The 27,285-nt window shown below is 40.9% G+C and overlaps 1 protein-coding gene across 5 annotated transcripts in view; it reads right to left on the bottom strand.

Moving 5' to 3' along the window:
• The window catches only part of uso1 (USO1 vesicle transport factor), a 73,261-nt gene that overhangs the window by 7,521 nt on the left and 38,455 nt on the right, over positions 1-27,285 (bottom strand). For 3 of the 5 annotated variants that reach the window (XM_059647244.1, XM_059647212.1, XM_059647335.1), the window contains 11 exons: positions 26,200-26,340; positions 23,079-23,167; positions 22,082-22,236; positions 20,421-20,626; positions 15,839-15,859; positions 11,313-11,423; positions 10,650-10,768; positions 9,234-9,415; positions 6,894-7,015; positions 3,595-3,730; positions 1,603-1,781 (listed from right to left, as the gene is read on the bottom strand). In XM_059647244.1, coding sequence (XP_059503227.1) covers positions 1,603-1,781; positions 3,595-3,730; positions 6,894-7,015; positions 9,234-9,415; positions 10,650-10,768; positions 11,313-11,423; positions 15,839-15,859; positions 20,421-20,626; positions 22,082-22,236; positions 23,079-23,167; positions 26,200-26,340 — 1,461 coding nt within the window. The remainder of the gene's footprint in view (positions 1-1,602; positions 1,782-3,594; positions 3,731-6,893; positions 7,016-9,233; positions 9,416-10,649; positions 10,769-11,312; positions 11,424-15,838; positions 15,860-20,420; positions 20,627-22,081; positions 22,237-23,078; positions 23,168-26,199; positions 26,341-27,285) is intronic. The other 2 variants (XM_059647315.1, XM_059647280.1) reach the window with 1 other exon arrangement.

The raw sequence follows: 27,285 nt of genomic DNA on the forward strand, positions 1-27,285 counted from the left end.
CTGTCCAGAGTGAAACTGAACGCATTAGGCATGCAGAGAAGCTAGTGCTGCCAAAATCTCAACCTGCTCTCTCGAAAGTATAAGCAATTGATTAAAGAAAATAGCCCACAGAGATTGAATGGTTGAGCGGATTTGAATATGGTCTACTCCTGTTTCCCATGTTAACACCGCACTTATTAGCACAGTCCTTAGCATGTGGGCTACAGCAATTCAAGACAGCAGTTCACCTTCACCATCACCTTCACAAGGGCAACTAGCGAAAGATAATTAAAGGGCTGGACAGTCAGCAATGCCCATGTCCCTCATGTGAATAAAAAGTCTCTCAATGAGTGTAGATTACAGTATGGAACACAGCCGTGTGAGCTGTAGATCATTTTCTTTTTATTCATTCATGCGAGGTGGGCATTGCTGGCTGGACCAGATGGGCCATTCCTTGAGAAGGTGGGGGTGAACTGCCTTCTTGAACTGTTGCAGTCCATGTGCTATGGGTTGACCTACAGTGGCCCTGGGGAGGGAATTCCAGGATTCTGGCCCAGCGACACCGAAGGAACGGCAATATATTTCCAAGTCAGGATGGTGAGTGACTTGGAAGGGAACTTGCAAGAGGGTGGTGTTCCCATGTACCTGCTGCCCTTTCCTTCTAGACTGCAGCGGTTGGGAGTTTGGAAGGAACTTTTGGGAATTTCTGCAGTGTATCTTGTAGATAGTACACACTGCTGCTTCTGAGCGTTGGTGGTGGAGGCAGTGAGGCTGGTTGATGTATTTCTAAGCAAGCAGGCTGTTTTATCTACGAGAGCGTCAGGCTTCTTGTGTGTTGTACTCCGCACTTGCTGCTCCAACATGTCAAGCCCCTGACTTATGCCTTGTAGACAGTGGCCAGGCTTTGGGAGAGAGGTGGTGAGTTATTCACTGCAGGATCCCCAAACTCTAACCTGCTCTTGTAGTGACAGTATTTACATGGCTCGCCCAGTTTAGCTTCCAGACAACGTTACCTCCAGAATGTTGACTGGGGGATTCTGTGAAGATGCTGCTGCTGTTGAATGTCAAAGGGTGATAGTTAGATTCTTTGTTGGAAATCTGGCAGAGATCTTTTAAAAATATGAAATCATTTGACTGGTAGATACAGAGGTATCTCCTCCACTGGATGGCATCCAAAAGTAGGGACCATAAAGCTAAAACATTAGACTCAGTAGTGATCAAGGAATTCAACATAAAATACTTAATCGAGAGAATGATTGGAACATGGAAACTACCATCAAGGAATGGGTGCAGTAACAGGTACAGATGCAATTAAGGGAAGGCAGGGTAAATGGTTGTAGAATCGCAAAATACATTGATACTCTTGATAAATTAAAAATGGGAGAGGCTTGGTTGGGGCAATAAAACTTGTACAAGACTAATGGGCCAAATGGCTTGTTTCTATGCTTCAAAATTCTACGCAAGTCTGAAAAAACTCATTCTCAGTTTACAGCCTACATGAAATCACTGCTTCTGGAAGGATGTCCTGGGCTGCACATCTGCTTGTGTGCAATCTGATCCATTTCATCGCACCAGGCTCCCATACAGACAAAGTTAATGGGTAAAATATCAAACAGTTAGTACCAGTTTATCAATCTCTGACTCCTTTTCAGCCAGCTGTCCTTCTAATACATTATGCTGCTTCTTCAATTCTTCAACTTCTTTTCGCAACCTTCCAATTTCTTCCATGTCTGCTTTAGGTTGAATGCCATTGATCTGAGCTGCCTCATTATGAATGAGATGTTGGTTGTCTAGTGGTTTACCTAAGCAACAAAACAAGTTAGAGACTTTCTGAACCTGAATTAACCAAAGTGAGGTCTATTATACTAGTCTTTAACATATTTGAATGGATACCTTGATGCTGGTGAAATGTACAGGAACAGATGTTAATTTTGAGAGCAAGGACAATAGTTAAGTTTTGCAATGTCTCAACAGCAGAAATTGAAATATTCCAGCTGCTTTTTTATTTTATAGAATGACCCAGTTTTAATTTGTCTCTTTTCTCTTTCCTGCACCAATCCAGTTTTTAGGAGCCGATGTCATTGTACTCAGATTATGTTCAAATGTGGAGGAACAGCTCAGCTTCAGACTGCATACCAACGGTTGGGCATCTCCTGCAATACATCCCTCTCACCCCGCCACAACTGCCCCAAGAGGATCCCCCTCATTCTCACATACCACCCCACCAACCTCCGGATACAACGCATCACCCTCTGACACTTCTGCCATCTACAATCCGACACCACCACCCAAGACATTTTTCCATCCCCACCCCTGTCTGCTTTCCGGAGAGACCACTCTCTCCGCGACTCCCTTGTCCGCTCCACACTCCCCTCCAACCCCACCACACCCGGCACCTTCCCCTGCAACCACAGGAAGTGCTACACTTGCCCCCACACCTCCTCCCTCACCCCCATCCCAGGCCCCAAGACGACGTTCCACATTAAGCAGAGGTTCACCTGCACATCTGCCAATGTGGTATACTGTATCCATTGTACCTGGTGTGGCTTCCTCTACATTGGGGAAACCAAGCGGAGGCTTGGGGACTGCTTTGCAGAACACCTCCACTCGGTTCGCAATAAACAACTGCACTTCACAGTCGCGAACCATTCCCCAGACGACATGTCCATCATGGGCCTCCTGCAGTGCCACAATGATGCCACCCGAAGGTTGCAGGAACAGCAACTCATATTCCGCTTGGGAACCCTGCAGCCCAATGGTATCAATGTGGACTTCACAAGCTTCAAAATCTACCTTCCCCCACTGCATCCCAAAACCAGCCCAGCCTGTCTCCGCTTCACTAGCCTGTTCTTCCTCTCACCCATCCCTTCCTCCCACCTCAAACCCCACCTCCATTTCCTACCTACTACCTCATCCTGCCTCCTTGACCTGTCTGTCTTCCCTGGACTGACCTATCCCCTCCCTACACTCTCCTCTCCACCTATCTTCTTTTCTCTCCATCTTCGGTCCGCCTCTCCCCCTCTCTCTATTTATTCCAGAGCCCTCTCCTCATCCCCCTTTTCTGATGGAGGGTCTAGGCCCGGAACGTCAGCTTTTGTGCTCCTGAGACGCTGCTGGGCCTGCTGTGTTCATCCAGCTTCACCCTTTGTTACCAATGATTGGTTTCATTTTCAGCAAAGCACACCTTGAAAATGGGGATCAACTAAAAAAAAGGCCAAAGAAAAACTATCACAGCTCAGAAATTCAAAAATATCACTCCTGAATGACGAACATCCTCCCAACGATGGTCATACAATCCTGAAAACATTATCTTTGGAGGGAAGGCGCTGTGTAAACAGTGGATCGTTTCACCACTTTCTAGACAACTATTGACCAAACGCTAAAAACAGTTTTCAAAACGTGCACCAAACAACTGGCAACAGTGATAACTTTTTTAAAAAAGTCATGCAATCTCCATAATTTTGTTGCTCACCCAGTCCAAAAAGAATCTTACTTTAAATTTGTCAATGAGAAGATTTCTGGAAATTCTATTTTTTTTTCCCCCAACTTGTTGTCTTCGATTTTAAGTAGAAAAAAACGAGGATGATGAATGGAATATTTCACAATACTTCATACCTTGTATTTTGAGAAGATTGTACTGGTCACGCAGCTGCTGAATCTGTGACATTTGTTGTGTTATCGTTGTTTGACTCTGTTCATTCTGGTTGGTGAGGGCAGTTACTTGTTTCTTCAATTCATTCAGTTGCAGATCCTGTATTTAAATGAAACAGATGGATAATTTTGAATTGATTTAATTTATTTATTGGCACACGTATCTTGTTTCAAAATACAGTGAAAAGTGTTGCACAGTGTTGTCACTTATCAGCACCATCTTACAACACAAAAATAAATCAAAACATAGAACGTAAAGGCAGAAAAATGAAGAAATGAAGAAACTGTCCAACTTTACAGTCCTGCTTGTTAAGTGCTCTGTCGTGGGTCAGGGGCCTGGTGGCCAGGTGTGAGTACCCATCGCTGCCGCTGCTGGAGCAAAACTTGCCATCCTATGGCATCATTCACCAATACCCTCACCACTCAGTCCTTGCTGGCCCTTGCTGATGCAGACGTCACTGATGCTGCCAGGTACTGCACCGGACACTGGTGCCGCCCGGTCTCCGACACCAGCGCGAGTCTTTACTGTGCTGACTTGCTGCCACCATCACCATGACCAGGTTTATCACCATCAGGTAGATAAAATGAAATAGAAGAAAAGAAAGAGGAGAAGAAAGAAAAAAAAAAAGAGGAAAAGAAAGCGAAAAGAAAAGCTGAGAGCAGACAAACCCCAGGCTCAGATGTCCTACTCCACCATCTTAGCGGAAGGAAGACACGTTTATGTATATTGTAGAGAATTGTAATAGTGTAAAACTGCAAGCCATTCACCCCACTGTACTAGTACCAGCCTTGAGCAGCACTATCTAACAAGACCCACCCTAGCTGCTCATGATCTACAGTCAACCAAACATTTTCCCTTCAAGTAATTATGCAATTCCTTTTGAAAGTTATTGCAAACCCTGCTCCTTCCAATCACAAAGGCAGTTTTTCCAAATCCTAATGTTGGGGATGCATGTGTTTTTTTGAAAGGGACTGGAATATGGAACTACTTGGATGTTTGACATTAAAATGGTTTACCAAGGTATGAAGGGACAGGCAGATCTTGGAACTGTCCAAGGTTATGTGAACTGGCAGTCACCTGTGAATTACCGAAAAATCAACCTTGGAAAGAAGACAAGCAAAGTTTTTAAGAGATAAGGAGGTGGGGGATTTATTGTTTTAACTGCTAGACAAACTTGGGTCTATGTGCTGGAGGCTGTCTTGCAATGCTCCTGTGGAGCTGGTTTCTGTTTTTTTCCCCAAGAGACTCTGGTATCGTGTTTTTTAATGCGGTGGGGGGGGGGTAAGAGAGTAAAATTGAAGTACTTCTGGGAACATTCCAAATATCAGTGTCTCATTCCCTCAAACCCTACTCTTTAAATAAAGACCTTGGTTTAACTGTCTTTCCTCATGGCTGGTCAGAATATTTTCCATTTTTCTGCAGCTGTCAACATATCAAACTTCTTGATCAGAATTTCAAGGAACAAGGAGAAGACATCCCATTTACTCTCAGTTTAATCGAGTGTCTCACAAAGATATTTGCCCATTTTGCCTTTATAGTTTAACTAGGCATACAGCATTGTTGTTAGCCAGTTTGAATCACTTTCGTTTTTAATCAAAAAATCCTCTCTCAGATCTATAGAAAACCAGATGAAATCCTCTTTTTCTAGGTAGTATGAATAAAAGAGGAGACAATGTCAAACTTGCTGACAACATCAAAATATTTACATGAATGGTATGGTATGATCAGTTGGGATTACCCCCGCCAGTCATAATATGAAGCATGAGCTTTGTGAAAGTTTGCTCCTCACTTGGTTCATAGAACTTTTGGTTCATAGAATAGATCAAAGAATCCCTAGTGTGGAAAGAGGCCCTTCGGCCCTCCCAGCATTCCACGCAGACACAACGCTCTATGACTCACCTACTCTACACGGCCCTGAACACTGCGGGAAATTTAGCATGGCCAATCCATGTAGCCTGCACACCTTTGGACAGTGGGAAGAAACCAGAGCACCTGGAGGGAACCCACACAGACACAGGGAGAACGGGCAAACTCCACACAGACAGTTGGCCGAGGGTGGGATTGAACCTGGGTTACCAATGCGGTGAGGCAGCAGTGTTAACCACTGAGCCACCGTGCCACCCCTTTTGCCGCCATTCTTTTCTCATTCCCTATACATCCATGACCCATGGTTGCTGAGCTCTATATGCCACTATCACACCGGATAGGAAAACCACGATTTTTAGGCCTTCAGAAAATACAACGCACAATTCTTTGAAGTTTGCATCACATGCAGGCAGGGTGGTTAAGAAGGCGTTTAGCACGCTTACCTTCATTGCTCAGACCTTTTGAGTATTGGAGTTGGGACATTATGTTGAGGTTGTACAGGACACTGGGGAGCCTCTCCTGGAATATTGTGTCCAGTTCTGGTCAACTTGTTTTGGGAAGGGTATTAAGTTGGAGTGGGTTCAGAAGAGATTTACCAGAATGTTGCCAGGAATGGGGGGGGTTTGGGTTTCAAGGAGAGGCTGGGAGGTTGAAAAGGTGACCTAATAGAGGTTTGGAAAACGAGGGGTCTACATAAGGTGTCTTTTCCCTAGAGTGGGGGATTTCAAGACTAGGTGGCATACTTTTAAAGGTGAAAGGAGAGAGATTTTAAAAGGACATGAGGGGCAATTTTTTTTAAAATACAGAGAATGGTTCACGTGGAAGGAAGCGGTGGATGTGGGTCAGTTGCAACGTTTAAAGACATTTCAATAAATGCATGAACAAGAAATGTTTGGAGGGAATAAAAGCCAAGTGCAGGTGGGTGGGACTAGTTTAGTTTGGGATTGTGGTCGGCATGAACTGGTTGGACCAAAGGATCTGTGCCCATGCTATATGACTCTAGTATATTTGTCAGTACCTTGATAAGCATTCTATCTTGGACTGGCTGCGAGCAGTTAAATCTATTAAGAACTGTCAAAAGGCACAATAACTTTATATTGATGGCTAACCTTCAGACAGTCTTCGACTTCGTTCTTTAAAAAAGGTATACTATTATTGTTACAGAGATAGTAGGAACTGATGCTGTAGAATTTGATATAACAAGGTGTGGAGCTGGATGAACACTGCAGGCCAAGCAGCAGAGAAGCAGGAAAGATGACGCTTTGGGTCTAGACCCTTTTTCGGAAAATCTTCAGAAAAAGGGTCTAGACCCAAAACGTCAGCCTTCTTGCTCCTAAGATGCTGCTTGGCCTGCAGTGTTCATCCAGCTCCACACCTTGTTATATACGATTGTTACCTGTTCACGGATAAGTTCCTTGTATTGGTTTACTATACTGTCATGTTGCTCTAAAGACTTCTTCACCTCCTCTTCCTTCTTCTCATCCTCACTTGATTTTTGGACAGCCTTTGTTATAAGAACTGGATTGGGAACAGGAAAAGCAGAAAGTTACATTGCTACAAAGAATATACGTGATTGCAACATGCAGTACTCCTTTTCACATACCCAAGAGTGTCACCAAACAGAGCACGGCCAATGAATTACTGCTGAAATGCAGTCAATACTCTTTTCTATAATAATTGGGGATACATATCTAGATTTAAAGTTTTTGCAGAAAACTGAAACAGATGGAGTCGAGATTTTATGGATGGATAGGATCGCAATACTTGGAAGTATATTCAGCACTATGTAACCTGTGACCTAACTGCTAATTACTGAAGTCAAAAGCGCCACGTGGCTGCAGGCCTTCTGAGGTTCACTTTTCCTAAAGTAAAACTGAGTTTTGATAAACAGCAAAGCAAGATGATAAGAAATGGGATTTGTTGACTGGGGGTAAAAACTGGGAAGAAGGGGCTAATGCTAATAGTTATCCAGCATCCCTCTCAGGTCTTAGAACTCTGTTTTGGCAGATCCAGAAATCAATGAGTAGAAAAGACACCTCAGATGATGTGATAATGGGAACTGCAGATGCTGGAGAATCCAAGATAATAAAATGTGGAGCTGGATGAACACAGCAGGCCAAGCAGCATCTCAGGAGCACAAAAGCTGACGTTTCGGGCCTAGACCCTTCATCAGAGAGGATGAAGGGTCTAGGCCTGAAACGTCAGGTTTTGTGCTCCTGAGATGCTGCTTGGCCTGCTGCGTTCATCCAGCTTCACACTTTGTTACCTCAGAAGGCATAGTCTCTTGTAAAATTCTATTTCTTAAGAGAAGTTCCTCTGACAGCATTTCCAAGTACCAGTATTTTATCTATCTGGTCAACCCCAAAGTAGTGGATTTGATCAATTCTCAAAAATTGAAATCCAAGTTGGCTAGAATCAGAACGAGGCATTTATCGATCTATAGTTATAAAGGATTTCAACTACATCAACCAGAAATTTCAGCAAATTTCATCCTGGAGACCAGTTACTAGTGGTGTACTGCAAGGGTCGGTGTTGAGTCCACTGCTGTTTGTCATTTTTATAAATGACCTGGATGAGGGCGTAGAAGGATGGGTTAGTAAATTTGCAGACGACACTAAGGTCGGTGGAGTTGTGGAGAGTGACGAAGGATGCTGTAGGTTGCAGAGAGACATAGATCAGCTGCAGAGCTGGGCTGACAGGTGGCAAATGGAGTTTAATGCAGACAAGTGTGAGGTGATGCACTTTGGTAGGAGTAACCGGAAGGCCAAGTACAGGGCTAATGGTAAGATTCTTAGTAGTGTAGATGAGCAGAGAGATCTGTGTCCATGTACACAGATCCTTGAAAGTTGCCACCCAGGTTGACAGGGCTATTATGAAGGCATACAGTGTTTTAGCTTTTATTAATAGAGGGATTGAGTTCCGGAACCAAGAGGTTATGATGAAGCTGTACAAAACACTGGTGCAGCCGCACTTGGAGTATTGTGTACAGTTCTGGTCACCGCATTATAAGGAGGATGAAAGGCTGAGGGACTTGAGGCTGTTTTCGTTAGAGAGAAGAAGGTTGAGAGGTGACTTAATTGAAACATATAAAATAATCAGAGGGTTAGATAGGGTGGATAGGGAGAGCCTTTTTCCTAGGATGGTGACAACGAGCACGAGGGGGCATAGCTTTAAATTGAGGGGTGAAAGATATAGGACAGATGTCAGAGGTAGTTTCTTTACTCAGAGAGTAGTAAGGGAATGGAACGCTTTGCCTGCAACGGCAGTAGATTCACCAACTTTAGGTACATTTAAGTCGTCATTGGACAAGCATATGGACATACATGGAATAGTGTAGGTTAGATGGGCTTGAGATCGGTATGACAGGTCGGCACAACATCGAGGGCCGAAGGGCCTGTACTGTGCTGTAATGTTCTATGTTCAAATTTCAGAAGTTACCAAATGTTATTCTTTGGCCCGGGAGTTGATTCTTCCCCTTTTTTGGAAAGGTTCAATATCCCTGCAGGGATTGGTAATTTTGTGTTGTACAAGTGTGACTGTGTGTGAGGGGGACTTGTCGAGTTCATTAGAAGCTTTGTTAACATTTCTTCAATTCTGAGGCAGAAAGATAGAATTGGCCATTTTGGTGACAGAATGAAATAAAGAGACGATGGCGCTATGTATGAAGTGAAGATGTCCAGCAGAACAGCTTCATACTAGTAACAGTGAGCTTCGTTATTCAGTTTGTGAAGATTACCTTCTAATTCTTTAACTAATTTGGTGAAGTCGTGGTCAAATAGCATTTGCTCTGGGCTGTTGTAGCTGGGCTGGGGTTTCTGACCAGCTCGAGAGTAAAGTTCATGTTTGCTGATGTAAGCCAGCTTCTCAATGAAAATTTCTTTCCCAATTCTCTTCTCTATGAGTTGCTTTAGCTTTTCCCTGTTTGGAGAGAAGCACAAGTTTAACTTACCTTGTAGTTAATACATTGAAGACCACTTACTAAAGACTACCATTCTGGGAAGGATAACAAGAGTGCACTTCCACGAACTCTGTAAATCCACATGACTATTTATTCGGCCTCCTTCCTGACTACTTCATAATCATACAAGCAGTACACCAGTAAGCAGGCCACTTGATACCTACCGTGACTGAACTACACCACCTCTAACTGCTGTTTACTACTAAGATGGTTTTCAAACAATGGGTATCAGATATGGTGCATTTGCTTCAACACTGGAATTGATTCTAAGGGATGTAAAAGATAACTTCAACCTCAAGTGGCTAAAGACCACTAAAAACCTGTAAATTTGGGTTTTGTTGACATTGTCCACAAGCAGCAGCTATTCGACACCTGGAAACCTTTCATGAAGGAAACAATAACCCAATTACCAAGACACATGAAGACTATTTCTATGTTGATGGTCAGTCTTCAGTTTATAACTTCTAGAATACATCAGCTTTCTCAAACATCTGAAATTACCAGTAGTTCAGGGCTCAGGGAGGAATGCAAGTTTTGGATTTTGGGGAATTAAATTTCCACGTCCACTAAATTCAGTCTACAGGATGGGTAATGCAGTTGCAGCATGCTGTAAGGCTAGAAACTTTCTGCATTCTAATACAGAAGAATAACGAAGAAATAGCCAGCTACATTTCCCTGCCAAGCCACTCATGATCCTGACCTGTAAGCACATGGCCACTGTTCCTTCAGCGTAGCTGGGTCAAACTCCTGGAGCTTCCTCCCTAACAGTATTTTGGATCTATTTACACCACATGGATGAAGCTGAGCCAGCAAGTTGCTCCCTACCACCTTCTCAAAAGGGCAACTATGCACACAATAAATGCTGGCCTAGCAACTGACACCCATATCCCACAATCAAAAATATAATTAATGCTGCACTCGGCAGTAGGCAGATAATCAGGCATATGGTTTGAAAGATGACTTGGGAACTAGCTAATGCAGAGCAAACAACCATCCCCATTCTTCTGATTAAATAATTAGCAGCATGCAAAAGAAATGTTTCAATATTAGCCACAGTTTTTAAAAAACTAGGTTATCAGGCCACAATCTTTACAGGTGGTAGCTGGTGCTCCATTTTGTTCCTAAAGTGTTCCATATCATCTCTTTACAACTATTCCATGAAACTACATACCCTGGAATTGTAGAATCACTTACTTAGTGTAGTTCTCTAGAGAATTCTCATTGTAATAGATGCAGATGCCCAGTAGAAGTGCACAAAGGCCTTGCACAAGTTGTTCCTCTTCCCCAAGGTTCTCCGATATCTGTGCTGTTAGCTAAATAGTATTGTCAAGGCAACCTTAAAGCTAATAACTTGGAAACAAAGTCGTTAGCAAAGTAAGTGACCAAAAATTGGAGTGGTTATTTTGGAAGTATTCCTTATCAGCAAATGTAGCATACAAAATATATTTGGAATTCTATTTTCAGTTAACCATTTTCATTGCCACTATCTGTTTTAAACGTCATGCACATTTTTCTTCTGAATGATAACTGACACAAAAAACTGAAATTATGAAACACTTGTGACTAAAAAACAGCAGTATGTGACAGTGGATAACAGATTTCACACTCAACGTAAAACTACCAAATACACAAAAATAAAAATCCTTTCAGAAACTGATCCTCACCTCCATTCACAGGTACAACCTTGAAAAATCTAATGAGTGAAAACAATTCAGAGACCAGCATTCAAATAATTATGTTTAATCTCCTATGCAGTGGAGAATTGTACTTTCGTTGCTAGTCCATTCGCATCCATATTTGTCCTCAAGAGAGGCCAATTATTAGCTCCAACTTATGAAAACACCCACAAAAGGATACAAAAGGGACATTGGTTTGGTTGTGCAAGAAGTGGCTTACAGCAATTGGACAGTTGGTCATCCACGTAGACAGCAGCATCAGCAGGCCAACCCGCGTTTGCACTTTGCTCCCCTGAATTTGAACGGCAAAAAGTTAGACATTACATCGTTATGTTTAATTTGGAAATGAAGTTTTGAAATGTTATTTGTGTTTATCTCAGTCTGTGATACAAAGAATGTCATCATAATTCTTAGTGCTACGGGGCTGTGAAGACAACAAATGATGCTGGTCCGGTAAAAAACACATTGATTTCAAACTGCACAAAACCTAAAGGAAGGAGGTGTATCGAAAGTTTGGACCTAACTTTAGATACCCTTGGAGATGTAGCTGTCTCTCCTCGAATGACCTTGCTCATAGGTGTGCACCCATAAATCGCCAATATCTTAAAGAACAAGAGTAATCCAAGGGTGCAACAGCAGCTCTCTGACCACAATCAGAAGGCTCAGAATCTGTTATTGCATCTGGATTGAGGAAGAATTTAGCAAAGCTCACCACACCAATTAAGCAGATTTATTTCACATCAGCAAGCATGCTGAATATCAGATATGCTCAGGCTAACTTTGGTCAAATAACACCATTTACCTTTATATAATAATCCAGGCTAACAAACCACTCTAAGCATTCAACTAACAGAGATTCATGCTGCTTGGCAAATAAATTCTTTTCTAATGACACTTTGGTTTTCTAATCTTCTGCTGCAAGGTTAAATGAATGAGGTTAAGTGTAAATACAGAAACAGGGCACTCAGCCCAACTGGTTCATGTTGGCACTTAAGTGAGTCACCTTCCACCATTCTTTATCGATCTCCACTGGCACATCCTTCTAATCCTTCATCACTCTATACTCATCCAGCTTCCCTTTCAATGCATCGACACTACTCACCTGAACTACGTCCTATAGCAGAAAATTCCATATCACCCCCAGCCACGGCATGGAACAGTTTCCGAACTCCCTCCTGGACTTATCATTGACTGTCTTATATTTAGGACCTCTGGATTTTGACTTCTCCATAAGTTTAGGTTGACCTCATTTAACTCTTCATATCTTCAAGTTAAATTTTGTATTATCAATACCTTGCTCACTCTTTCAAACTATTTTAAAAACAACTTGATTAATTGTAAGTGAGTTTTTAAAAGCTTAGGTTTCTATTCCTGCTCTTTTGGCTAGGAAAAGAAATTCTAATCAATTCAGACGTTCAAATTTTCTCAGAGAAATTTCTCCAGAAATAGAGGACACAGTTTAAAAACTAAAGGGTCTCCCATATAAGATCAGGATGAGGACCATCTACCTGTGGAATTCTTAACTCCACAGAGTAGTGGAAGCAGGATTTTTTTTTTGATTACATTCAAAGCTGAATTGGAGATATTTTTGACTGACAGCACATCAGAAGTTATGAGGACTAGAAATGGACAGTGTGTGTGTTCAGGCCACAAGCTGCTCAGCCAGAATCTTATCGAATGGTGGTGTGAACTCAAAAGGGACAAGTGATCTACTTCTGCTCCATAATGGGTGGTGATGACCTAGTGACCTTGTGCCAGTTGTAAAATTCAATCATCCTTGAAGAGATTACAAGTCAGTTAACACATATGTAATTGTCAATTCCAATATTAAGCTGAATAAAGCTTATACTGAATAGTTTGAATTAGATCATAACAGTTAACTGTTGATACATTATATAGTACATTACAAGGCTGACGTGCAGACCAGTCTTGGAACCACAAGTGGAATGGATCACCAAGTTTGTAGAGGTCCTTTTAAAATAACATTTAAATGCAATATAACTGCACCCTAATATGGCACTGCTCGAACTGAAACAGGTCATAGTTGAAACAGGAGAACCTGAAAATATTAATGTGCTCATGTTCCAATCTCTTGAGCAATGCAGAAACCCTGGTTTACCTATAAAAACCGAAAGAACTGTGGATGCAGTAAATTACAAACAAAAACGCCAGCATGTCTGGCAGCATCTGCGAAGGAAAAAACAGTTAATGTTTCGAGTCCAGTGACCCTTCGTCAGAAACGTTAACTCTGCTTTTCCCTTCACAGGTGCTGCCAGACCTGCTGGGCTTTTCCAGCAACTTTGTTTTTGTCTGTGATTACCTATACCCATTTTCTCTACATGCAGCCACAGAGAACGAGCTCATCCACAGTCTGTCAGCGCAAGGTAAACAACAGCACATTACATACAATAAGAGCATAGATAAATTTCACTCCCAGGGATGCAGATTTTACATTAGCAGGGACAAAAAATTTCTAATTTTGCCAGAAAATTTGTAGAATTTATACCATATGCCATTCCGAGAGATTGCCATGAGCTTTGTCTCCTGAACAGAGCTTCAAAACATGAGACTGAAAGATGTTAGCTGGCAAGATTCTGAAATAGTGGAAACAGCTTCTATAATAAAACCAAAAGAACTGCAGATACTGTAAATCAGAAACAAAGTCAGTAACTGCTGGAAAAGCTCAGCAGGTCTGTGGAGAGAAATCAGAGTTAAATGTTTCAGGTTGTGACTCTTCCCCAGTTCTGAGGAAGGGTCACTCAACCCAGAACATTAACTCTGCTTTCTCTCCATAGATGCTCCCAGACCTGCTGATTTCCAGCAATTTCTGTTTTTGAAATGCTTCTGTTATTGACTCAGGCTTCTGTAGTCCAATCCTGAAAGACTTTTTCTAAACAAAACAATTTGAGTGATAAATTCATTTTAATTCGGCAAAATGAGCAGCACAGGAAGTTAAGTCGTCAGAGAAAAGTTCAGTTGGATCATTGAAACTAGGTCACCTTGTAGTATGTTTTTGAAAGTACATTAATCATACCAGAGTTATTGCGCAAGAACTGAGTAAAAGTAGTTGGAGATATCTGAGCTAGTTACAAAAAGACTGGTGTGTACGAAGTTACGTAATGTTCAACCACAAGTTAAACCCTCAATAACAGCTTTTTGCTTCTCACTGCCATTAAAACCCAAATATTATGGCCCAGATTTTTCTGCAGTGGTAATTTCCCAGATATTCTAATGTCTCAATCTCAATAAACAATTTCCTTCACATTTTCCCACATTTCTAATGAAAGGACAGCACAGTGGAGGACAGCAGTGAAGCAGTATGACCACCTATTCCCAGCAATATGAATGCGCAAGCAGACTAGCAGCTTGAAGTCTCAAAACTGGCTTTGATGTGAAGGTGAAGCATGGCATTCAATTTGAAGCAGCAGTGGTTTGCAGTCGGTTGACCATACTGTGAGCAGCAATGAATCTGCTACCCTTCGCTGCCCAGAAGGGAAGACTGCGTCACAAGCAACACACACCCAATTGCTACAATCACTAAAGCAGAGACTTCTCAAAATTCACATACTTCTCACAGACTGTCACAAATACAATTGCATGCCCAGCCACAGGGAAGGGGGAAATTAAATAGTCACCAAATACTTTCAAAATTGGACTTAAGTGAGATGTTAGTGCAGAGGAAAGTAACTTTTTGCAGCTTGTGTTACACATTTGTATCAAGCAACTGCACATCAATAATGTGATGGGTTGTAGAGGACTGCTCCCTCTACATGAGCCCGACATGCATTAACCTCCAGGACAGTACCAGTGCAACCTCCTTTCATTTCCCAAAACAGCTATTGAGTGAAACTGCCCCAATATTGGTACACCAAATCTTGGCCAATCTGTGCTGGGAATTGGAAAAAGCAGAACACTGGAATTTATCAGCAAGCTACATGCTTAAATTTGGCTGCAGTGGTGCAACTTGAATGAACCAGCCGCACAAAGAGGGAGGGAGGGAAATGGAGAGGAAGATCAACTGGATATTAATTGGTATCAACAATCAGAAAATTAATTCATTGCATATTTTTAAACCAGAATGCATGTGAACTGCACATAGAGCAATTAAAGGTTCAGATACATGGATAATGGTGTAGATTTTAAGCAAATCATACAGGACCATGGATCCTTAAATCGCTCGTAAAGTGAAGTCTGCAATGTACAGACACAAGAAGACTGCTGCATCAATTTCAAGCACCAGGCTTTATCTGAGGTGCTCAGGAGTGGGGACATCATCCACAGAGTGGAACATTAGAGCAGAGGGGGACTGCTCAGACCTTCACGCTTGCATTGGATCCTTGCCCAAATTAGCCTGCATCCCAAGTCCCCAACCCCACCAACAACCATGTGTTGCTCCACCCTACAGCAACAGTAATGGTGGAAAAAACTGAAAAGATTTCTTGTAGCTCACTGACCCCTTGAGGGAAGGAAGATCAGTGAGAACATCAAGTCCTCTTTCTCACAATCTACTTTGGCTCATAAGTACAGAAAAGGAAACAATGTAAATTCCCATGTTACAGAGAACCCAAACAACCTAAACATGAAACAGAGAGAAACCCAGGACAGTGCTTCAATCACTCAATGCAGTTAGAGAAAACAGCTCAATTCAAGGCAAAAGAAGAGAGCCCTGCTGCAACAAGCAAATGGTCTCTGTGCCAAGTAACTTACCCGTCTGTTGATCTTATCTCCCTGTAAATCATACAGCAAAAATGAGCAATATAATTTATTTAATCATTTCAGTCAAACACTTTTGTAGTGTTACACCTAACATTTAAGGATTGAACACTCTCATGCCTGAACATCTTCGACCTCTAACACATACTGATCGCCCTGTTTCTCGAAGCATGTTGTCTGATCTTGGGAATATTTCCAACTGTTTCCTTCCTCTGTTAGCACTGACCCTGGCTACAAAAATGTCAAAAACGGTCATCCCAGAATATTTTAATACTTGTGACACCACAGTATTCTTGTGCTACAGTCCCATTCTCTCAAAACAGCAGAAGCTATCTAGTACCAACTGAATTCAGTATTGCCTGTTTCAAAAAGGAAGACTGACCGGAAGTAATCTCAACTTGAAGACAGTCAATATTAAAGTAGATGAGTGCTTGTTCACCAATTACTGATTTATTTATCAATACATTGACACTGAAAGTCTAATTAGTGAGCTAAAGACCACATAAATCCACGTAGAAGACATATCCACTTTAAACTGATTACAGATTGATCAGAATATATCCATTGTTGTAAATCTGAAAGAACAAAGAGCTGAAAATGCTAGAAATATTCAGCAAGAGAGAGAATTGACGTTTCAGGTCTGTGATCTTGGCTCAGAGCCAGTTTTTCAAAGAGTCTCTCACTCCAAAGATGCTGCCTGACCTGGTTGAATATCTCCAGCACTTTCTTTTTATTCCACTTTCATTGTCTTGGCCAGTTTTCAAAAGGAAATACATGCAGTTTATGCCACTGCTGAATTTGTTAGTCTGTACAAGTGTTTTAATTTTCTGGCTGTAGGGTAGAGCTACAAAGGGCCATACTGGTCTGGGTCAGAAAGACAAACAGTCACAGTTTAGAGATAATGGGAACTGCAGAAGCTGGAAAATCTGAGACAAGGTGGAGAGCTGGATGAACACAGCAGGGCAAGTGGCATCTTAGGAGCAGGAAAACTGACGTTTTGGGCCTAGACCCTTCCCACCACCTGTAGACTTGGCTACAACAAGAGTAACCCTCCGTTTGGAAGGATTCCTGCTGCCGTCAACATCAGCAGCATGGGACAGTAACACTGCCATTGAAGATCCTTCCTGTATAAGCAGAACAAGGCTGCTTGGAGTAGTTAATGTACAACTGCCTCGTTCAGTGGCCCTACACTGCCCTCAGCAATCACATCTACATCAAAAAAAATTGATTATAACTGACAAAAGTGCACAACACCAATAGTAGTCAGGTACATTTGTGCTAGGACAATGCACAACCAACAATGTCATAACGCTGTCATTTGTGGGATCTTGCTGTGCACAAAAATTGGCCATAGCATCTTTGAAACTGTAACACTTCAAGTGACCTTAATTTGAGTGGGGTAGGTGATATATCAATGCAAGCTTTTCTTTAATAATCATTGGGGTACATATGAAACACAATGCCGAGTGGAACAAAAAATCTGAATACAGAGCTACCAGGTTACATTGGAGAATGGTGGTTAGATAGAATGAATACTAAACAGTGGAGACAGTGATTGGACAGGGTGCAATTACACAGGGATGGGGAGTTAGAAAGTGTCTAAATAACACTTAAAAATAGCAATGGACAGCCTATTGGAAAGATTCAACAAACAAAGTCTCCTCTGAATAAACTCATTCTCTGTTCTCTTCCCCAGCCAACTGACCTTCATTTAAATTATTCATGATCAGTTGGCTTGCTTTTGATTTTTGAAATTTTTAACCTCCCACCTGAACCAAACTCCTGTTTCTGGAGGTTAAAGCAAACCTGACCTAGTTGTCTATTACTGGATGGCTCTGCTGCTGAAACATATTGCAAGATACAGGGAGCGGCTGGAAATCAGGACCTGGGATGACTCAGACTGGTTGGACAGAGCAGAACCTAACAAGATTGTTTTAGAACACTTTGCCATGATAGACAAACAACACTAGCACTGGTAGATGGCATAAAATTGCCCCACCTGTCCAAATAGATTTAATAAAATTAAACTTTCCAACCTTACCAGGAGCTCAATTGTTCTGAGCTGTTTTAAGGGTAATTGGCAGTTTCAGGTGAAAATGGAACTTGACAACTGGCAGATTATTACACATTGGAATCAGACAGGGACGAGCTGAAGAAATGTGGGTGCATTGGAACAAATGGTTGAACCATTATATTTTGACTAAGATTGAATAGTCTAGAATTGTGGATAAAGTGTACTTGTAAAGTCCTGACATAACAAGGTGTAGAGCTGGATGAACACACCAGGCCAAGCAGCATCAGAGCAGGAAATTTTTTTCTGCTTTCCTGCTCCTCTGATGCTGCTTGGCCTGCTGTGTTCATCCAGCTCTACACCTTGTTATCTCAGATTCTCCAGCATCTGCAGTTCCTGTTATCTTGTAAAGTCCTGTTGTCTGGTCACTTCTCCCAAGCTTCCCAACTGTCCTTTACATTACAGCTATTTCAAAATCAACCTGCTCAGAGATATTATTACATACCTGTGAAGCAGGGGGACTTGAAACGGAGCTTCCTAGTTTGAAGGCAGGGACACTACCACGGCACTACATCAGCCCCTGTCCTTTACCATTATGGACTTGATGCTATTTCCCATTCAATTTCTCCAATCTTTCTGCTACCAAACAATTACAGCCTGTGGCCACTGGGTGCCACTCTAGAGTGGATTTTTCTGCTGTCTCCCAGTTCCATCCTCACTCAATTGTTGGGAACTTTCTGCTTTTATTGCATTTGGCTGATAGATTTTACCGTCCTTTTATTTCTTAATTCACTTACTGTTACCAAACTCAGATTTTCACCTTCCACGGACTTCCAGCAACATGTCACTCTGATGAAAATAATTACCTCAATGCTGATTAATCAAATCTTAACCAGTTAAATAAACATGTGCCTGGCCAGTCAGATTAACAGAACAAGCCAAGCAATTCACCCTATATCTACAAGGAGATATTAGGGGCCCTTACGGCACAATGGTAATGTCCCTGCCTCTGCCTCAGGAGACCTGGGTTCAATTTCCACCTGCTCCAGGGGAGTGTCATAGCATCTCTGAACATGTGGATTACACAGTAAGAAAATAAAGAGAGATTAGATGAGGAATGCTTAGGAACTACCTTTAATGCACAGGATGGTGCTCTTATTTCAGACCTACAAACCTGTGTGTGGGGTTCGAATAGGTGTGCATGGGTCAGACTTTTCCATGTTTAGTTCTGAGAAACACAACTCATTCCTTTACTACTTCTTTCATACCTTAAATTTATGATCAGCAATAACTCCAAATTTTTCTCATCTTCAAACTGCAAACATTATATGCATTCAGAAACTGCCATTTACCAAGAACACTATTCTTCCTTATCAATGCACAACAGGAATATTTCTCTCCAAAAAGACAAGTAGTTCAATCTCAGGGGTCTTTGATATAAACTGCAGCTTGTGTCACAAACACTCGTGTTTGCAAAAGCTCCATTAATACAATGGGTAGCTTCATCCTTCAGGGAAATGGATTAATCAGATAGATTACTTACACTGTGATTGTGACATTACATAATCCAGTATTTCAGATGAGATTTATTTGCAAATTATACTTTGTATAACCCACAAATACAGAACTAACAGCACAAAAACATGCCATTCATCTGAAATGGCCCATGTTGGTGCTTGTGTTCCATATGAGCTCCCTCCTTTCGTGTATCAAGTAATTCTGAATAAGGTCATAACCCTTCCTCCCTCACTTAAGAGGAGGCAATGGTACAGTGTTATTGTTGCAATCCAGACACAAAGGCAATAATCTGGGAATCCGATTTCAAATTCTAATGGCAGGTGGTGGAATTTAAATTCCATAAAATCTGGAATTAAAAGTCTAATGATGACCATAAAACCACTTGTCAACCATCATAAAAAACCCATCAGGCTTGCTATTGCTGTTTAGGGAAGGAAATCTGCTGGACGGACCTAATCTGGCCTAAATGTGATTCCAGATCCAAGCTCTTAGCAGTTCACTGGAATGGCCGTAAGTGCCACTCTGCTGTATCAAACTGCTAAAGAGCATCAAAAAACAAAATAAAGAAGAAGAAACTGAATGGGTCATGTGGCATTGGCTCTGGCCCTGAAGGCATTTTCGGTATATCTACACAAAGTGGATTGTTTGGTTCATATGAGCTCACTTCCAACTTCTCAAGGCCAACTTTGGATAGGCAATAAATACCGGTCCTGCCTGCATACCCACATCTGATTAAATTAATAAAGTAAATTTCCTTTTAGTCTTCTAATTAAATGCAACTCAGCTATTTACCTAAACACATCATTTACATCCCCCCCCCACCCCCCAAGTCCCCAAGCCAAAGGAAAAGATCTTCGTTATTCACCTGATCTATACCCCTCATGATTTTATAAACTGTGTGGAAGTGAACACAGTTCAACAACTTCACTCTGCTATAGTGACTCTTTCATTTCATAAAATGATGAATATTGTCACAGCCATTAACATGGGCCATAGTTCACACTACCAGATTTCAAATTTCAGCCAGTAACTCCCATAATCTCATACCTGAGACAAGATGTTGGTACACTGCTGTAGCAGAGAGACAGGAGGATTGCCAAGGCTGGTTGCCAGTTGTACCCTGAGCAGCTGTTCCTTTTGGATGGAGTTATCCTGCAGAGCATGTGCCAATGCTACAGCTGCACACCAGTTAGAGAGGGAATCTGTAGAGAAGAGGCCCCCACATAGCAGCTGGCCAGCTGAAATGGAATTGGCTAAACAAAGAAAGCAAAAAAAAAGCCCCAAATTTGAACAAGTCATCATGGAAAGGAAGTAATACTCAAGAATGGAATTCTTGAAGGACAACATATTTCTTAGCAAATATTTTTCACTAAAAACATTATCAGAACTTCACTAAAGCAAATAACTATTAGTAAGAATGCTGTTATAAATGCAGAATGCATAACTTTTTAAACTTCAATTGAAACTTCAAAAAAAAACTTTGCTCACACTGATGAGGCTATGACTTATATTCAAGAAGACTGTGTAAACACTTGAAATACCATGACATGATTAACTACAGAAGAATGCAAGATAAAAAATAGGACAGGGAGAAATACCAGTTAGTTCCAATACTGAAAGACCTGCTCCTGTGCTGTAGTATAAAGAGTGAAATTCTTACAAATAGGAGTTATTCAGCACAATGACCCTAAGCCTCTGGTCTTTCTCAATTTATTTTTTAAAAATATATTCATTCAGTTCCCTTTTAAATCTGTTCACATAACTGTTGCTAGTAGGGCCTCGGTCTAAATAATCCTCTGTAATAAAACCTGCTCTTTTAATGTCAATCCCAAAATTAACAAACTAATTATGAACCAGTGTTTGAGGGTTATGATCTGGGGTCCATCACTAGAAATGAGGTGGCACATTCAATTCAAAATGACATTAAATGATAATTTACGTACAAGCAATGCACATGGTTACAGGGATGGAGTGGGAAATAGCATTAAGTCATGATGCTCAACAAAAGTAAAACACTGAATTCTAGAAATCTGAAATAAAAACAAAGTGCTGGAGAAACTCAGCAGGTCTGGTAGCATCTGTGGCGCAAGAAACAGCGTTAATGTTTCAAATCCAATGATTCTTCTTTGGAGCAAAGATACAAAGTCATACTGTACTCAAAACTTTAACTGTTAACTGCCAAACCTGGAGAGTTTCTCCAGGACTTTCGGTTTTTATGCTTGTTTGGAAAACCAGTGTAGGCATGTTGGCCTAATGGCCAACTTCTGCACTTTACCAACTTTGGTTCTATGATTCAGTGGAAATGGTTTTGTTCTTAATAACTTTACCAAAGCCCAATGTAATTCTGAGCATTCCCAAGAACCTTCTGTGAACTGCAACGTTCGAGAGGTAAGCAACCTGTTTATTACGGTGTCTTCACAACGGAGCACTCATCATGGTTACCATCAAGCTGACTATCTTCTAAACCCACCCTTTGTTCTGACATCCTGCCTAGAGGAATGCTTCCAAAAACTGGAGACAAATTATTTAATGTAACAACTTTGCTCCTCCTTTTAGCTTTTTACTTTATGGCCATTTAATTCTTCCATCCACTGCATTCTCTCCCAAGAAAAGGAAACAGTTTCAGTAACTTGACCTCTCACTTCAAGGGTCTGCATATCTCAACCTACACTGAAGTTTCTCGGCTATAGTATGTTGTGGAAACTTACCATCAATAGTTGCTGGCAGAAGTGTGGCAACAATCTCTGCTTGTCCTTTTTGGTTTTTGTACAAGAAACATTGGAAACAGTATAGCACAGCACAACGCAGGACAAATGGCTGCCTCTCATTCACCATGGACATCAGAAGCACTACAATTGCAGGCCTGTGTTGGATAAGTAATTTTTATTTAAAATCAGATGAACTTCATAAAAAAGGGAGCTTTTAAGAACACTGCTTTCAAAACTCAAATGTTGGTGGAAATTTGATTCAAAATGTAGTTAGGCATTAACAAGGTAACAGTGCATTAAGTTCAGATTGCACCTCTCTAGTAATTGCACCCATTAGGGCTCATCTGCTGCTTTTTGCTCTTTAGTGAGGTACAAACAGTCCGGAGATAATGGGAACTGCAGATGCTAGAGAATCCGAGATAACAAAGTGTGAAGCTGGATGAACACAGCAGGCCAAGCAGCATCTTAGGAGCACAAAAGCTGACATTTCGGGCCTAGGTTCAAACAGTCCAGAGCTTTTTCTAAATATTTACAACATGTCCAGAACTTGCATTTGTGTCAAAAAAACATGTTCAGATCACAGCATTAATAGAAATCACAATGGGATTTAATCATATTGCTACTGGCAGAAATGTGCATTTTCCTATATGCCAGAGCCGTGCATAAGTGTGCCCTTCCAATTTCAGAACTTTGTTTGCATTTTGAAAGAAGCCTACGATATCAATAATACTGACTTACAAAAGCAATTCAATCTGAATTCAATTGATATAGCAACATTATTGACAACACTATGCACTGCAATGTCCAGTCACTAGAATTTCGTCAAACCAACAACATACACACGTATTCTGACTTATAATTTTCAGGCACGGCAAGCGAAGGTTCAAAGCAGAACTAAATTCCAACTGTTTACAAGATGGTAAGTAGCTCTGCAGACCTCAACAAATGAGATGAGGGTAAAATTAAAATTTTGATTATTTTTCCATATCCTGCTTACCTTGGCGGATTGGAGGGTGCGTTCACAGAAGCAAAATAATCCTGGTTTACCTGGGATCCTCTGATAACTTCAGATACTGTGTTAATAGTCTGTATAAATAAAATCAAAAATGTCACAGGTACTATAAATGCAATGCGTACACCAATAACCAGCCTTTAAATGCCATCTCTATTTTTAAATATATTTTGTGATGCAGGTGATGTGCTTTTGTTCACTACTAAAGTACATTTTTAATTCTAACCTCAACATGAGCTATCCATTGGTCAAATGCAACACAGATGCCAAGAACCTCAGGTGAGAGGATTACAGACATGCTGGCTACATTTTCAGATTTCACAAAGATCGGTAGGAAAGTATATTGTGAAGATGATGTAACAAAGATGCAGATCATATAGAAAAAAAGTTAAGTGAGTATTGCTAAGTTTGACAGGAAGAATTTTAAAAAAAAGTATTATTTGAATGCAAACAGAAAATAGAAGGAGTAAGCCTTTCAACCCTGCTCACTCATTCATCGTGATCATGGCTGATCATCCAACTCAACAGCCTGATCTCGCTTTTCCCTCAATTCCTTTCATCCCTCTACCCAAGTGCTATATCCACCACCTTGAGATCATATAATGCTTAGGCCATGACTGCTTTTTCTCATGGTAATTCAACAGGCTGTCTGGGGGAAGAAATTTCTCATTCAGTTCTAAATGGTTTATCCTATATCATCAGACTGTGGCCTCTGGTTCTGAACCCACCCGCCATCAGAACATTGTTCCTCCTACGCTGTCTAATTTTACACATTTCTATGAGATAGCCCCTTCGTTCTTTTATCATCCAGCAAACATAATCCTAACCAATTTATTTTTGCATCACGTCAGTCCTACCATCCCAGGAATCAATTTGGTAAACTGTCGCTATGGCCTCTCCTTAGCATCTTATATCCTTCCTCAGCTAAGGAAATTAAAACTGTACATCATGTCCCAGGTCCAGTCTCACCCAAGGCTCTGTATTTGTAGCAAGTCCTCCCTACTGCTTTATTCAAATCCTCTTGCTATGAAGGCCACAACATACCATTTGCCCTCTTTACCACCTCTAGCAATTGCAAGGTGAACTACAGCAGAATTTCAGAAGTACAGAGGGATGCAAGTGTTATAAGTTTGTGTCTCAAAAAATTCGCATGCAGGAACAGCAAGTGATTAACATGGCTAATGGGAAGCTATCATTTATTCTAAGAGAAACAGAACATGAAATGAAGGATGTTATGCTTCAGTGATACAAAGTACTGGTGAGACCACATCTCAAGTACTGTGTGTAATTTGTTTCATTATTTAAGGATGGAGGTAAGAGTTAGGAGCAATGTTAATGCAACGTACAAGATCCTGAGCAGTCTTGACAAGGTATGTGTGGAAAAAACATTTATTGTCTAGAAAAGCCGAGAAGTACGTGACTCTAGAATTCGGGGTCACCTTTAGGGCAGAGATGAGGGGCTTATTTTTCTCAATAAGGTTGTGCATCTTTGTAAGTGTCTGCCTAAGGTGACTGTGGAGGCAGCATTATTAAATATTTTTAAAGGTGGAGAGAGATTCATTCCATTGAATAACAAGAATCTAAGATTACTGCAGCAATGTGGCATATGGAACACAAACAGGTCAGGCATGATCTTAAGAATACAGTATAGCTCCAATCACAAGAGAAGAGTTAACAGTCCAGCATGATATGCCATTTACCTCCTCCAGTAATTTAGTGATCTTGAGTAGTGAGTTTAGCACAATACTAAATCGGGCAAGTTTTCTACATTGGCTCTGACCAATGGAAAGCAAGACTTCCCAAAATTATTTCTTGTAGCCAGACAATCTCTCCCACAGAACAGTAAGTTTATAAAAGCAGGACAATATACTCCCACTCCTGTTTATGTTCCCATCAGTCTAGCCTGGATTCAAAAGCCAACACCCACCTAGAAAGTGACACCTTCCTTTTACAAGATGGAAAGAGATTACCCCAGCTGATCCCATCTCTCTCCTGCCTTGAGGCGAAGGTAAATAGAATATGCATTTTATAAGTTACATCTGACTGGAACTGGGATCCAAGTTCTGGGAATACATAACTGTAGAATACGCAAGGTGTTCCCACATTTCCCTTGGGAAAATTCAAGGAACTCTTCTGCACTTTAAACTGACGTTTCATAACAGATTCGAAACATTAACTGTTTTTCTCTCTACAGATGCCGCCAGACTAATTTCTGCAGCATTCTCTGTACTCGTTGCACTCTTAACTAACACCTCCCTACAAATAATTTAGCTGTTCAAAAATATTAACAGCAACATATCTAATATTACAGCTGCACCACTACTAAATATTATGCTTTTAATGTTTTAGGTATCTTCCTCACAGTGTGTAATGCATTAAATCAGTTGTTAACATTTTAGTACCATACTCAAATGACAAATAATGCTCATTCAACATCACCCTTTGGTAAACTACTCAGATCCTGGCAATTTTCAGGAATGTCCCTATGAGTACAGTTTTTATTTAAATTTTCATATTTTAATTTGGACCACAACCTTTTATAACCTAATAGAGGTCCTTAAAGTAAAGTAATGAAGATGCTTGATGGGGTTAATATAGAAATGTGTCCACTGGAGGGAGAGAGCGAACTCAGAGTCCATCAAAGTTAGATACTCTCACACAAATCCAATAAAGGAACTCAGGAGAAACTTATTTATTAGAGTGTGGTGAGAACAGGAAAGTCAGGCCCACATTAAATTACTGAGACAAATGGCATAGATGCTTCTAAAAGGGCAAGTTAGATGCATAACTGAATTGTATATTAATTATGTGTTTAATTATATTTAAATGCTGGGCTTCAACTAGGATGGTTATATATTATAACTAGGAGCAGGCTACAGACTGACACTGGTTTGGAGGTACACAACATAGAATGTATCACTATCGACTTACCAGCCTATAATTGCAGAGGCTCGGCTCCAATTCTAGCTGACGCTGCCTCTTTATTGGATTGCATATTATAGTATAGAATATGTTGATCAAATGACTTAAGGATGTGAGGAAGTTTACGTGGAGCTGCTATGTTTGAATGTCCTGCCATTTGTGACTCAAACCAGCACTGACTCACCTCAGTGAGAATGTCAGCAGGAACTCCGGTTGCCATCAAGATGGTGCACAATTGCTGTAACAAACCACACTGGAATGCTGACTTCTGGCAACTGCTTGTAGCACCAGGTGGATTCACAGGGGACACCAGCACTCTCACCAGCTAAGATCAAAAAGCAGAAGAAAGTTCACCAATTAACTCCACAGGCAGAAAGATAGTTTGAGAGTTGTGCTAAGTTCTCTTTTCACAAAATGTATTCTTGAACAGAATTTGCTCCTTCAACCAGTCATAATGTAAAATGCAGAAAACATATTTTGAAATTTTAGTTGCAAGCAGCATCCCATCATGCGAAAATGACTAAATTTCCCAAGCAAATGACAAGTCTAAATTATATGTCTTGACTGAAGCATAAAGTTCAAAATGATCTGATCCTTAAATATATTAGCAAATACAGCACTTCAACTGGTTGGAGGAAGATATTACCAGGTCACTCAAGAACTATGTTCTAGAGGTACAAGTATGGATTTGGTAGTTGTAGTAAAGTTGGTGGTCAGGGCTGGGCTCTAAATTCACATGGGACTGTGATGACAGGGTAACATGATGAGTGTTAACCACAGTTCAGATATTAGCAACCAACTTCTGAATCAGTGACTACTTAGTTTCATTCACATTCCAGGACTTCAGTTTCACTTCATTGAAGTATGAAGGGGTGCTGCACTTTCTGAACTGCCATCATTCAGAGGAGATGTTAAACTGATGCTCAAGGAAGATGCAGAAGATTCCAAGGCACAATTGTGAAGACCAGCAGGGCAGTTAACATGATGAAAATATTACCTTGTCAATATAGTTTTACCTGTGCACGTTAGCTGCCATGATTTCTAAATTATAACAAAGATGTCACTTCATGTTTAATCAGCTGTAAGGTATTTTGCTATGTTCTGAATTCTCAAATTCATTAAAAAACTCTTCAAAAAGACATTAAAAATAGTTACTCAAATAGTTTGAGTTTTGGCTTGCTATCAGTTCTGAATTTTATGGAGAGAGAAACACATCAAGATTGCATCAATTTAAAAATCAACGTGGTATATATATTTGGAATTATCCAAT

This window comes from Stegostoma tigrinum, chromosome 1 (genome assembly GCF_030684315.1).
Source record: "Stegostoma tigrinum isolate sSteTig4 chromosome 1, sSteTig4.hap1, whole genome shotgun sequence".
NCBI classification, from domain to species: Eukaryota; Metazoa; Chordata; class Chondrichthyes; order Orectolobiformes; family Stegostomatidae; genus Stegostoma; species Stegostoma tigrinum.